Below are 15,173 nucleotides of genomic sequence, written 5' to 3' on the forward strand. Positions count from 1 at the left end.
CTAATTCATTTTCACTTGAGATGAAATAAGAACAAAGGAGCTGTGATAAAACGCTAAGTCCAGACATGCAAAAATTGCATTTGCAATATTAATCTTAGATTTTATGGTAGAAATAGGTGAAAAGCAGTGAAATAGCAAAAGCTTCAGAGAGGGAGGGGAGTTGGAGGGATGTGATGGAGAGAGATGAGGGAGGGGGTGCAGGAATATGAGTGTGTATGCATTTTCAAGGCGGTCTTTCTGTTGCAAGAAAAAAAAACAGTAGTCTAACAGGAAAACGAATAGGTCGAGCTACTGATGAAGGCATGCAAATGCAATTTAGTGACGGAAACTGACGTTTGAGATCTTCATGTGTTAGTGGAGGCTTGTGAGATGGCAATGTGTTCAATTTTAGTTCGAGATAGGTGGAATCACCTAAGCGGTGTGTGAAAGAGGGAGAGAGAGGCGAGGGAACAAGAGGGGAGGGGGCGGGGGTGTATGGACCTCACTGGTTACGGGACCTACAGGCACCCCGATTGTGCGCTGCTCTCATCATTTTTGGAGGTGAGGACAAAAGAAAATAGGGGAAATCGAAAGAAAGGCCCGGGATCTGAGTGTCGTGACGGGCCCCCCGACTTCGCCGCCGCTGGTCGGGGTTGTCTGGACTCAAAAGGGTGAGGGAAAAGCGGCGGAGCAGTCGACTCTAGACTGGGGTTTCCTGCCACAGCAGCGGGATTGTCACAAAACAGCCTTTCAGTCTTCGAGGGGCCTTGTATTGCTACGTTTTCAGGTATGCATTGAGAGTATGTTAGCTAGCCTGTCTCCTGACTGACTTGCCTCTCCCTGGCAAACGTTAGCTCTGTTTATTCAAGGAAGACTGCGTGATGATAATTTTCTGATGCAGTAACTGTTACCCACACCAGGTCTCTTGCCAGTATACGTTATTTATGCTAGCTAACCCATTTACTCACAGCCCCACTGGATTTCTGAGGGGGAAACATCTGCACCTAATCACCTCTCTTTTGTAGCTAAACGCTGCTTGGCTGCCCCGTGCCTTTAGCCTGCTGTAACTATCGTTTTGTGCACGTTCTCAAATGCTTGGAATAATGTAATAAACGCTAATTAGCTAGCTTGCTACGATGCTAACTAGTGGTTTGTAGCTTAGCTAGCTCCAAACATATGCGGCTAGCTCGAATATTTAATTCGCAGTATGTGAGGTATTTTAGCTAACGCTAACCTTACAAAGCTAAAAGAGGCAGCAATACAAGGCTAATTGTAATGCGTATACCTTGCTATTGGCTAATGTAGCTACTAAGGCTATGTTACAAAAGCCAATGTTGTGTTGATGACAATCTGAGACGACAAACCATCAAAATATAACTGGCGTTTGATCATTATCTGTTAAAAAAACAACAACCCAAAAACATTGCGTATGCTCTTATCAATTAGGCAGCTATGCAACTGATTGACTTGCTGACAGACTGCATTGAGCCAATTTTTAGTAATGCTGCACTGTTCTGTGTTTTGTGAATGCTGCTGCCTGGTCGTGCACAGTGAGCTGCTGTGATTAATTAGTAATCAAGATATGGGCTAGTAGGCAGATGGAGATCAATATTGTCCTTCTAACTTTACCTGTTTTTCACTGCATCACCCACTAGCTTTGACCCTTATATGTATGTGACACTTGAACATAGACCTGTGTGCAGTATGTTTGACTCAGTTTGATTTACAAGGTATGAGCAGTTTGTTTGGTAGCCCTCCTGTGTTTTCCCACGTTCTTCATTCAACTGTTTATCACTTCCTCTGTGGTAAAAAAACCAAACAAACAATACTTTACATTGGTGAAGATTCACACTAATGATAAGATTGGCAGACAAATAACACTAGTTATACTAATAGCTATAATCATAAACAGTGAGGACTTGTTATTGTGTGGCTCAGAGTAAGTACACTACTACAACAAAAGTCACCCAAAGTTGTGTTAGGGCCATTAACCATTTTACAGTGTATCTGAGGGAGACAATAGAGGCTTGTGTCACGCTTAGCAATTATGGGCGCTGACCCCATAAAGGTGGCGTCATCCCTTTAATTGTCACCCATAATAATTAAATCCCATTAACACAAGTTAAATGCACTAAAGTTAATGGTCTTTAGTCTGTTTTTAAAGAGGTGGGAGATGGACTGCTTCTGACTTGGCTCCACGAGGCTGTTTGTTTACATGTGAAGTAGTGTATGTGACTTTGTCTATGTTACTTTGTTGCCTTATTTGGATGCTGCTGCCAGCCCACTTTTCTCTCCACCTGTTATCAGTCAGAAGAGATAACTTATGCACTGAGAGTACAATCTTTACTGTGGTTGGAGCTTTAACAATACATGCCTATTAAAATAGGAGTGATTATATGAGGCCAGCAAGCCTTTTTAGTGGTGAAGTATGGAGTTGAATAGATAGTGTATGCAACAATTAAGTAATGTTAACATTATTGTTGGTTTGGTGAATCTATTTGTGATTAGTGCGGCGGACCACTAAAAATAAGTCCGCTTGTGGGGAATGCTGTTGTGATCTATAATATGTGATCCTAGATCAGCAATGAGTTTTTCTTTTTCAGTGAACACAGCCTCACCACAGCAATTTTGAAATAAGGTCATCAAATTTGCAGAAGGCCTAAACAGAGGCTCAAAAACTAATTTCATTCATTTTGTTTGTAGTCGTATGGGGAAATATGCCATAATTTACCACTGAATTGTTGAAATTAAATTAATAAAAATACAGAATATTAAACTAGCCCCAAAAGGCTTTCTAATATTATTGTTTGACCACAGTGCATTTCTCTTTATAATTATTCAATTACAACAACAGCGCTTTAGCACAAGGTATTGTAAATAAATGGTACCTTTTCATTTTTGCCTGCTAACTTTTTTGAATCATCTTTTGTATTTGCAGAGTTGTGAAGGCTTCTGGTCAGCAGCTCCTGGAAAATGAACTTATCTGCATGGAAATACTGAAGAGAAACAGAAAACAGGAGCTTGAATTGACTGAACTTGAAGTGGAATAAATGGATTACCCTCCTTTTGGAAAATTGTTGCCATGGAACTAGGTAGAATTAAATGATGGTTGACAGAAAAAAACAGGTAAGGTAAGACAGCTACATGCTGAAGATACAGGAGAGCGCCACGAAGAATCTGAACACAGAGTCAAGGACAGAACAATTACTAAATAGGGACCAAAGTCTTCTACAGTCTGAGTGAATGCATGCAGTACAAAAAAGTAAAAAAAGAAAACAGTATTTGAAAGGGAATGACCAAGAAAAAGAACATCTCAAAAAGTATTACACTCTGCATCCAAGAGCTGATGAGAATATCAATGGAGTGTTTGCCTCTGGGAGTGTTTAGTGAGGGTCTGTATTCAGACCTCCTGATTCGAGTTACTGCAGTTTTCGTCTCACACAGGTGTGAGTCAGGTCCCGGCAAACTTACACATATTGACGAACTGAAGGATTGTTGAGACGGAACACAGTCTCAATGGTTTTATTGAGATTTTTGTCTTTTGGCACAAGATGCTATTGGATGACAACATAATTTAATCCTAACATAGCTCTGTTTGCTTGAGCTGTTATTATACCAGAGCGTATGCACATAAAGACATTTGAGGGTGAACATCTCACATGGTGGTGGTGTCGTCCATAATATTGCCTGCTCAGTGCCAAACTGCTTCAGCTTCATGGGATTGACTGCACTACACTTGTAGTCCTGTATTCTTATGCAGTAGAAACCTGCTTCACTACAAATCTCTCTCACTTCTTTTTTTTTTTTTTTTTGAAAATTCCATTTTTTTAAGACCCAGCTGTTAAGTGGACCTTTTTTTAAAAATAAAAAAAAAAAGAAAAAGAAAAAAAAGAAACAAACATACCATCATCACACTGAAGAAGTAAGATTTTTACCATTTGGCCTTTTCATATATTGATAGAAACATTGTCTGATCAACCTCCCTACCAACTTTCTGCTACAAAAAGTGATAACATCTGCAATATATATTCCTCAGCTTGAACTCTTTGGTGGATTTCGAAAGCATTTCCTTGTTTTACTGCCAGGCCATAGACTCTCTCTTTGTCGTTTATGGTTACTGCCATAAGCCTTCCAGTTTCTGATCAGAAGCATTCCCTGGTATAGACACTGACAGATATTTCCGTTTTTAATCCAAACTTGGAAAAACAATGCAAAATTTTTCTAACAGTCCGGCTCCCTCCTCCCTCCCCCCGGGGTTCAGTGGGAGGGGTGGAGGGGGACCTCTGTATCCCCCTCAGCCAGCAGACCCCCAGATCTCCCCAAGGATGACAGATGATTACACAGGGATGCAACAGCAGAGCCTGCACAGAGGCCATCACCATCCCAGTCAAGCAAGCCACATGCTTGCTTACAGTGCCAGAAACAGAGGAGCTGTGGAGCCACCGCCAACACAGGGTAACATTCACAGTGGTAACACTAACAACCCTTACAGGAAGGATGTCATGGATTATTATTTTTCAATGGGTGGAAAGGACAGACACAGAAGGGGGGGGCTGGGTTATGGGGCAGGCTTTGGGTACCCTAATATTGATGGACATATACCTCACCAATACCGGCATGCTGGGTCTGGCTCTGCACCATCATCTGGCCTGATGTCACCATATCCAGTAGACTATGGCTCCAGTGCTGGTTCAGGTGGAGGTGCTGGTGCTGGAACGTTCTCTCCTTCTCATCAGTACAATATAAGTCAGAACCCTGCAATGCAGTCAGTGCCAGGTTCTCAGATGCAGCACCGCCAGCATGGGCAAACCTTCCCAGCTGTTCACCATGGACAGCAGCATAGGAGCTATCCACACTCTGGGCACAGAATGACCCCTCAGTACCCACACTACTCCCCACAGGGTAGTGCATCCACGGGGTCATCAGGAATGTATAGCCCCCCTCCACAGAGATATCTCGACGGGGCTGCTAGCTCTGGGTTCGATCCTAAAGTCAACAGTTCTCCCAGTGTCAACTCCAGTTCAAACTCAGTCTCCAGTTCAGTTGCTGCTAACAATGTGGGGCCAATGGAGAATGTTCAACAGAGTTACCATGCTTCAAATTATCCTGGATTTTCCCCACAGACACATTCACTTCACAAGCAAGCCACACTACAGCACCGCAACTCACAGCACAATTTAGGAGTAGGTTATGACAACTCTCTCAAGATGCAACACCAGGGCCCCTCTCCAGGCTCCATATATGCTAAACATCATCAAGCCTCCAATCCCAGTATACCTCAAGCAGCATCTCAAGAAATAGCCAAATCCCCAATGCATCCCAATGCTCAACAAACCCAAATTAACCAAAACTTTAGCCCAATATCCAACCCCTCTCCAGCTGCCTCTGCGATGCATTCCCCCAGTTGTAGCTCCTCTCCTTCCCCTTTGATGGGTGTCTCAGAGGCACATGGAAACCCCTCAGGTCATGGTCCTTCACATCCTCCTACATCAAACCCCCGTAGCAGCCATGGTCAGGGTAAATTACTGCAAACCATGCCTCAGTTAAGTCCCACTCCCAACTCAAATAGCAGCATCAGTAGTTGTGGTAGCAGTGGCAGTCATAAAGCCCACAGCATGAGTGTAGTTGGAGGGAGCAGTCTTCCTCCAACAGGCCGCAACAAAATGGGTGTAGGCACAGGAATTGGATCTCGAGAGGAAGGCTCCTGTGTTTATTCAGCTTCTCCACTTGACAAAATGCAGGATGCTGGTCTGAATAGTCTTAATGCCTTGAGCTCACAAGTAGCCAATTTACCAAACACAGTTCAACACATGCTCCTCACTGACACAGTGCTTTCACAGAAGAAGGGGAAAGATGGGGGGCAGATGCAACAGGCAACACATGGCGTGCCCCCATCACAACCAAGGAGTCCAAATGCAAGTGCGACCTCAAGTACTAGCACAGTTAAAGATGGAAGTGCAGTGGGGATTGGTGATGGTGCCAGCTTAGATGCTGGTGCTGATGAAGACTCCTCATTGATGTCAGTTGGAGGCTCATCAGGGACCAAGGTGGAGCGTGAGGAGCAGTTTTCCGAGGGGGAACATGGGAGGGTGAGGCAGATGAGTGGTGCAAGCAGTGGATCTGAACCAACTGGCTATCACCCTCCGTCTCAGAGTCAAACACAGACTGGACAAGCATCTAATGGTAAAACAGTCATCTCTGACCCACCGTCAAAAGAACCAATTGTTTCTGAAACAAAAGCAAATGAAATTCACGTTCCCTCTTCATCATCATCGCCATCCTTTGGATGTCAATCATCAGAGACTGGCCCAACTTCACATTCAACACCTCCAGTTTCCTCATCCCCCTCATCCACCTCCTCCAGTATTCCTCCTCCGTTGCCAAATTGCGTGTCAGACCCTGGTTTAACATATAATGACCACAGAGGTGGTCATAGGAAGACAACAGAAATTAAAAATGAAAGTGAAGGCGTAGTTGAGAAAACAGAGAAAGGCAGTAGCCAAATGCAACGAGATGGAGAAGTCAATACACAAAATGGTCAGGACAAAGAAAATAGGTTGCACACTGCATCCAGATTAACCAATAATGAGAGGGAAGAAAAGCACACATATGAGGAACAGCAGAATGCCAGCACTGTTGGTGTGATTGTTTCAGCTCGGTCTGAGGGAAGTCACACTGAAAAGAGCAAGCATCCCCAAGACAACTGTATAGAAGAGAAACCGTCTTACTTAAGAGAGTCAAGCAGCCATAATGGGGAGGAAGGTGTAGATCTGAGTCTATATTCCTCCCTTCACCAGAAATCAAATATTGGACGGTCTCAAAATCCTCCCCAGTCTGGACCACATAAATATGGCCACCCAGAATCAACATATGGCTCAGATTTGTCAATGAAGAACAGAGGGAGGGCTGGCCCAGCGGGTGTAATGGAATCAAATTCCAGATACTTGGGGTACCAACAATCACAAACTGGTTATGGCCCTGTGCATCCAAAAGATGGTGGTTCTGTAGCAGAGGCTTTGGTGAAGAGAGGGCACGGAGCAGGAGCTAAAGGTCATGAGGATAATTCTCAAATGCAGCAATTTCCAAGTCTTTTACAAGAGGTTCTTCAAGGTTACAATTTAGATCGACGCTATAGCAGACCAGAGCAGGCATTTCCTGCCCATCTCCAAGTTCAACAACAGTTTCAAACCAGACACCCGTATAGTATGACTGAAAGTATGCGGATGCAAAGCGGAGTAACTGAGGCTTCAGCTCATTCTGCCCAAATGGGTAGCTCTGCAAAGCCCCCACATCCAAACCAGAGGCATGGAAGTGAGTCTGATTTTACCACAGATCCTCAGTCCTCAGTGAAATCAGAAATCTCAAACACTAAGCTATTGCAAAATGCTGAAAAAACTGAAGTGGGTGTGTCCCAGAGTCATTTAGTACAGGCTACAGAATCTCAGCAACCCCCACCGAAGCATATAAACTTAGCTGACTATTCTCTACCACCGAGAAAAGCGTTATCTAATGTGTCCACTGCATCCTCTGCCGTGCAGGAGCTCCTTTTGCAAGAGCCAGAGCCGCTAACAGGCAGCATTGGTCAAACTGAGTCTCAAAAATCATCAGGCTCCATATTGGCCCCATCAGAGCGGCGCTCTGTCATCTGTGATGTGTCGCCAAACCGACGCAGCACACCAGAGAGGGACAGGGAAAGTGACAGAGAGAGAGAGCGGGAGAAAAGTCAGAGTGGAGCCTCTGTGATTCAACAGCCATTTTCCTCTCCAGCAGCAGCCAATGATCTGAGTAAAAAGGATACTGGAGAGAAACAAGTGGTGAAAATGGAAACAGCATCAAAAGAGGCTGGCCCAGACGCTGCAAATTTACAAACTGATCATCATGGCAGTGGTGGAGCTAATGAGGCTGATTTGGAGTATCATTCCAAATCTGTTCACTCATCTGTTGTAATGAATGCTCACCCCTATAGGCGAGGTAATATTGATATTACCCCCTTGCCTTCTCATCCTATGAGCACTAATCCTTTATCTTCACCTACAAGGCATCAGTCCTATCTTCATGGTGTTGATTTATCAACTGGCAGTGGCAGCAGTTTTCCTGGATATCGATATGGAGATACAAGAGAAGGGAATATGATGCCACGCAGTAACCCCCATTTTCCCTCCCACCATCCATACCAAAATGTATCCCCCCAGACTCAAGCCCCAAATAAGCTTCAAATGTATGCTCACCCTCGTGGCCCCCCTCATCACCCCCATGACATGAATGACTGGGTAAAAGCAATGAACAGGCCATCAAAGGAGATGATGATGCAGCCTGGTTCTTCTACAGGAAGACATAAGGTCAGCCAATCAGAACAGAGACAGAGGATGACTGACATGCCCAGTGAACAACATGCAACCAAAACTTCACTCCATCATCAAAGTGCTTACTTTGATTTGAAAATGTGGGAGTCCACACACCCTGGAAGAGAAGGCGCTAGAATGATAGAAGGAGACTCGTACTACAGAACACAACCGCCTCCCCCACCACCTCCTCCCCTTCCTCCTGCGCCTGTAGCTTCACACGGCCCTGTTCTTCCACAAATGACTCATGGCCAAAATGCTGTTGAACCTGAGGTTTCCAGAAGAGCCGCAGAAGAAGCCAAACATCCCTGCCCACCCCCTCCATCCAGCTCCACTAAGCCTTCTGCTAACATGAACTCCACTCAGCCACAGGTGCAGCGTCAGACTAAAGCTGGAGGTTCTGGAGACACAAATCCGCTAATATTGCGAAGGAGAGTTCGTTCTTTTATCTCTCCTATTCCTGCCAAAAGGCAACTCCAGGATGCATCTCAGCAGAGAGCTGCCACAAATTCACATCACTCCCCTGGGGCTCACTCTGAGTCTAGCCATCACAATGAAGATGACTCATCCAATTCAGATATCCCATGTCCCAGGCTCTCTTCCCCTCTGCTCGGAGAGAATACTTATTCACAACCTCTGTCTCCATCAAGTGGTAATACCAAGATTTTGCCTCCCAGGAAAGGACGAGGTTTGAAACTGGAGGCAATAGTGCAGAAAATCACACCAAATATTAAAAAGCCAGCAGGCCATGCTGATGAGTCAAATCATTACTCAGGCTTCTCTCACTCAGAAATACCACAGTTTAATGATTCACAGGACCAAGACTTAGTGCATTTCCCTAGGGTCGCAGGAGGGGATGATAGTTACATGGATGAAAGTCACTCATTAAACGACATGATTCCCTTCAGAGTAGTTGATGAGACTGGGCCTTTACCACTGTCTGCCTACCCATGTGATCCTCATCAGACGTCCCAAGCCCTTAAACAACAAGACTTTGACTTTGGATTAGTAGCTGCTGTGGCATCAGCATCTGGTGACAAGGAGGATTTTGCTTTGCTTGGACCTTTACCCCCTCCTCCGCCTCTTCCTCGCCCAGTCCAGGGTTCCCCACCTCCATCTTCATCCGCCCTGTCAGACATTCAACATTTCACCAACACTTACCAGCAACTTGAGACAAGAAGAGGAGAGCAGTCTGCTGCTAATCTTCTTCGTCAGAAACTTCAAGAATCTGGCATTGGATTTGATGATTATCCTGGCAGTGACTACTATGGAACCACCCCACCCCACCATAGCCAGGCTCAAGGACACATGCTGAATAGACAACATCAGATGTCCTCTGGTAGGTCCAGTCTGTCGCCACAAGATTCTAAGCCACCAGAGAATATTGTGCCTAAAGGCTATTTCCCATCTGGCAAGAAGAAGGGCAGGCCTGTAGGGAGCGTGAATAAACAAAAACGGGCCCAGAACCCAGCCCAAACACAGGCACAGGGCCCGTCTCAAGCCCAGGCTCAGAGCACAACTCTGAGTGCTCCTCCAGCACCACCCACTCCAACTATAGCTGCTGCCACAACCCCACCAACAGTGCAGGCTACCAGCAGCACACCAGCCCCTGCAGAACCCCCTCTGACAGACAATAATAACACTCCCCCGCTGGCCCCACCCATTTTAACCCAGGTAGTGAAAGTAGATGTTGAGAGTGAGGACACACAGCCAGAGATTGAGGTCAAACCTGTGCGAAGGAGACGCAGAGGTGTGAAAGATGAAGATGAGCCACTAGGAGCAAGAGGACGTCAGAGGAGGAGAAGGAGAGGAGCCACAGTGACGTCACCATCAGTGGCCAAAGATGACCCAGATACACCTTTAGGGGCAGGAGGGAGCCTCGGTACGAATAGAGTTTTTGTGGACCCAAATAGAAAGGGCCCATTTGTTCCACACATACATGTGGAGAACAAAATACCAGAGATTGGGGCAGTGTGCACCATTGTAAATGCCGAGGAGGACAAGATGAAAGGAGAGCGTAGTGCAGTCGGAGGGAAAGCAAGCGGGAGTGGAATTGATTCTCTCCTGACCTCAGCTCTTTCCTCCCAGTTATCTAGGAGAGACAGAGAATCAGAGAAAAGGGAGACAGACGAGGTGGAAACTACACTTCAGTCAGGAAAAGCACTTCCTTCATCTGGCTATGTTGTTTCAGGCCCCGTGATTACAGAGACCAATCACTCTGGCCGCCTGCTTTGCTGCCTGTGTCAGAAATGGGCAAATTACAAACACCTTGGAGATCTATATGGGCCTTTCTATCCAGCTGAATATGCTGCAAAGCTCCCCAAGAACCCGCCCCAGGTCAGACAATGTCAAGCAACCACAGGCACAAACAAAACAGGACCAAATTCAGACATAAGCTTGAATGCTTTGAGCATTATCCAAGACATACAAACACACGATGCTCAGTTTACCAAGCCCTCAACTGAGAGCGACTATGCCATCAGCCTAGATTCAAACCCAACATCTCTTGCCACTGCAGTCAGAACTGCCTCCATAGCTGGTAGAGAGGAAATGATTATGCATGTGGCTGGCAAGCTCAGTAACACCGACTCCTCCCCCACCACTAGTAAAACAACATCTCTAACCTGGGACATGAATCTAGATATCCGAACTATCCCTGAGCTTAAGAGAGAGCCAGACCTTGAGATTGACCAGCAACAGACGCAAAAACAGCAACCGCTGCAGCATCCAACAGACGAAGCTCAACAACGACCTCAACACAGAAAGCTGACCTCACATCCCCGCTTTAAAAGAAGGCACAAATCTAGTGAGGATTCCCCCAGAATGGTACCATCCAACAGTAAGGCATCCCTGCCCTTCCAGCCCCCTCCGCCGGCCTTGGACTCCCTGGGACCCTTGGCACAACTCGCCCAGCTGCCTCAGATGCCCATGGACCCAGAGGAGCTGTGGGTCCACGAAGGATGTATAGTGTGGACCAGTGGAGTGTACCTTGTCAATGGGAGACTGTATGGCCTGCAGGAGGCACTAGATGGCGCCAGAGAAACAGTGAGTGTCCTCTATCTATTCGACCTGTTTTGTTTTGGGATATTTCAGATATATAACTTGTTTTTCTGGTGTTGACTGTAACTGTTTAAAAGGCAGTTTTGTATTCCAGTGTTAACTGATAAACAGACATGTCAGTGGTTCATATGTTATGAATTAACGTATAAAAAATGCACTACAGTATATTTTTAATAGTGTTATGTGTTTATTGATTTTTTTTTTATCATTTTACTACGCCCTTAGCTGTTCTTCACTGTCTAGTACAGCTTTAAGATGTATTGATTTCTTCTTTGCCATTCTGTCTGTCTATGCACAGTGCTGCTCATACTGTGAGATGGTTGGCTCAACCCTGGGCTGCTACAGTAAAGGCTGTACACTTCGCTACCACTACCTGTGCGCTATTGAAGCAGGTGAGTGGATGCATTAAATACAGGCGCACTGTAAAAAGTGAGTTAATGGAAAATACTGTTTCCCAATAATGTTATATTTGTGCCTGTTTAAAGTAGCAGTACTGTAGGAGTTCTGTGTGGCAATATCTGCACAGTACTGATATTTTCTGTCCCCCTTCCAGATTGCTCTCTGAACGAAGATAACTTCTCACTGCGGTGTCCGAAGCACAAGGTAAAGAAGGAGAGGTTGGTTTTCATACCTTTTTTTCTAGGGAAATTTCGTTTTGTGTTATTCTGTGAAAATCCTCTCTCTTTTACGTTTGCCACTCTAGTTCCTCACACCCCAATCACTGACTGAGCCGTTACGCTTCATTTCTTCCAATCTCTTCCTCTAACCCCAAGAATTTTCTTTCTTTTTTTCTTTCTTTCTCTCGCTCTCCTCTCCTCCTCTTTTCTTCGCTCAGTTTACCCAGAGCATCCGGCCAGCCAAGTCAGTTTACCTGGAGCAGTCAGAGAGAGGCTGAGAGAAGTGGAGAAGACGAAGAGACACAGGAGTCTGGGAGCTGTAAGTTTAGACTCAGTTGTATGTGTTTGTGTACCTGTATTTATATGTGTGTTTTCAGCATGTGTCATAGTCAGAACATTCAGGGCGTTTTCATTAACACATTATTTGTTCATAACGTTCAGTGTTGCCGACATACAATATTATTATTATTAATTCTTTCGTTCAAAAATTGGAATGGAAATGCTTTTCAAAGTATGAACTAGTGTGCTAGATTGGTGCATCCATATAAAATCACATAGACTGGAGAACACAACCTCCCTAATTAGATGTTAGCATTTAATGTAATGCAGTTCTGCTGCCAACTCTCTAGTGTAAAACCCCACCTCACCACCCAACGGGTTCGATTACCGCAAATAAATTTTCAGCTGGGAAACACTGTTTTTTCATTATTTGGTGGTAGACTGGTTTCTCATTAACGGACCTTCAGTAAATGGACAATTTGGGTAATTTGTTGCTTCAGGGCTGTTTATACCTTTTCTATTCAGACAATCTAATTTCATGCAGCAACACAACAGCTTCTCCATACTCTTTTGTTGGCTGGTTCCTATACTCCTGTTGAGGAAAATCATCCTGCTCTCACACTCCTCATCACCTTACCTTAGTGGCTGTACTCCTGCCACAGTTGGTCATTTGAGTGGGTCCCAGGGAAATCGAGTGGGTCCCCAATAAAGGTAGTGTTTTTTGACAAATTGTAGTGTTAAACTCCTTGTTTAGGGATGGGTGTCATTAGGATTTTATTGATACTACTACTATTATTGGTTCTTTTTCACTACTAAATCATTTCTTTAAAAAAAAAGAAAAATTCAGAACCGGATTAGAATTGAATTTTAACTAAATGTTGTTTCTTGAGCAGCTACAGTAATGTTTACAGCAGCAAAGTCCCTATATAAACTAGGGTTGGGCTGACAGCCATCGACCACTGAGCCCTCTACCATCGTAACATCGTGATTTAAAAGCCCCCCCCTGCCCCATGTGGCGAGTAAAATCTTGTTACTGAAAGTACAATAAAGCTTCACGAGTAAAAAGATAAGAGTAGTTTATCATTATGACTAGTATTTAAAATATGTATTAGAATTATGGGATCTACTTACTTACGTTTTGCTGTAGATATCGTCAAATGGCGATTAGGTACACAAAATACACAAAATGCAAAGGCCTTGGTGATGATGCTAACCTCAATTTTTTTTGTGTTCCCTTTCCTAGGTTAGTTTGGACAATAGAAGACTGAGAAATGAGACTTGTTTGTGAAGCAGCCCCAAATGTGAAAGGACATGACTGGCATCTGTGACAACAAAAGGGAATGTACAATTTCTCAATGGGAATCAGCATTATTTACATTTAAGACAATGGAGAAAAGAAACCTTTTTTTTTTTTTTTCAGAGAATTATTTCTCTTTACTTAAAAGCAGAAAAAGAAAAAAACATGGACATGCAACATAGAGGAACGGAGCTACAAGTAAATAATTAAAATAAAAAAAACTACAAAGATCGAAGTGGAATAAAGTGAGACGTCAAGACAGATGGAGGAACTAAAGGAACTTTTCTGTAAAGAACAAAAGAAACAAACTTCCTCTCTAGGCTTACTTTGATTTTTCCTCAGACACCCTCAAAGTGTTAAACTCTTGTTTATCATCATTTACCTTTTTCTTTTTTTTTTCTTCTGGTTTTCTTTTGATTGCTTTGAACAGGCGTATTGGGATCAAGTTGGGTGTCAAACCCAGACAAGAAAAGGAGAGAATTTTGTATCCTCTCACAACTAGTATCTTATCTTATATTAGGATGATCACAATTATTATTGTCGTCCTCATTATTATTTTGTATCCTCATCATTATTTACTCATGAAATGAAATGGATGTATCTCACTTTATATTCAGTCAACACATGATTTGGATTTTTTTATTTTTTATTTTCATTCCCGGAGAGGGAGGAGCCAGAGTGATGTCTGGAATGTCAGGGTCGAGTTTGCCACAAAGACATTATTGCCTTGGAGAACGGACATCTGTTGCCTTTCAAAAGTCACGTGTATGAATGAGAAATTAGTGTGTGTGTGTGTGTGAGAAACTGAAAAATGACGATATCTGGGTCTTTGATTCCATTTTGGTCCTTTTTGAAAAGTGTTCTTATTTTTCATCACTGGGGTTTTTACGGTACAGATAGTAATCATGAAACATCAGATGGACACAATCTTATTTTTCAAGTACAAATGTTCCTAATGTGCAAAGAAAAGGACAGGGCCTTGTAAGAGGAGGAGATAACACTATGGACTAATGCGTGTCTGCCATCTTTAACCGTGCTGAAGATGACAGGACACTGAAGAGTTTTCACCGGTGTGGAACTGTGTACTGGGTGCACAAGTGCGTATGTTCTACATAGGAAGTAACGTTTGACTGACAGGTGTCAGTCCTTCGGACAGTGATGAAGACTGAAAACTTGGGTGAGGGTGTCATATGAACGGCTGTGATTGGCCAGCTGTACTGGCCAATGGGGAGTAAGCCTTACTTTTGAATGGTTTCATTCTTCAGTGACACAGCAGCGATTTGATCGGGAGATGCAAAATCCATTCAAAAGATGCATTGCCATAAAATTTAAAAGTGAGTCGTACATGGTGTTGTCTTTATCATTTTTTATTGTTCTTGTAAAAAAAAAAAAGTCAAGCTGAGAAGAAGACAGTTACACTATCAAAACCATGCTGTATTAGAAACCTGTCAATATGTATATGAATTATGAATACACTTAAAAATGCTTCAAGTATGCTCCTCTTGTTATTTCTGAAACATATTTTTGTCACTTTTGTTGCACTGATAAAACCACCTGTTTCAGTTTCATCTGACATTTTTCTGCCTCAATATCTTTTCA

At 43.8% G+C, this 15,173-nt stretch overlaps 1 protein-coding gene across 4 annotated transcripts; it reads left to right on the forward strand.

Annotated features, from left to right (window-relative positions):
• The first annotated feature begins 223 nt into the window (after window positions 1–223).
• On the forward strand, window positions 224–15,065 carry tcf20 (transcription factor 20). 4 transcript variants are annotated; one of them, XM_044182345.1, is made up of 6 exons: window positions 224–766; window positions 2,918–11,366; window positions 11,680–11,773; window positions 11,935–11,998; window positions 12,217–12,317; window positions 13,521–15,065. In XM_044182345.1, exons 2-6 carry the CDS (start codon window positions 4,188–4,190, stop codon window positions 13,523–13,525), a joined length of 7,443 nt encoding a protein of 2,480 aa, XP_044038280.1. In that variant the 5' UTR covers window positions 224–766; window positions 2,918–4,187; the 3' UTR covers window positions 13,526–15,065. The 4 variants fall into 4 exon arrangements, with proteins under 4 accessions (XP_044038280.1, XP_044038283.1, XP_044038281.1 ...); XM_044182348.1 differs by having other exon boundaries at window positions 11,935–11,984; XM_044182346.1 differs by having other exon boundaries at window positions 224–650.
• The last annotated feature ends 108 nt before the right edge of the window (window positions 15,066–15,173 follow it).

This window comes from Siniperca chuatsi, linkage group LG21 (assembly GCF_020085105.1).
Source record: "Siniperca chuatsi isolate FFG_IHB_CAS linkage group LG21, ASM2008510v1, whole genome shotgun sequence".
Lineage (NCBI taxonomy): Eukaryota > Metazoa > Chordata > Actinopteri > Centrarchiformes > Sinipercidae > Siniperca > Siniperca chuatsi.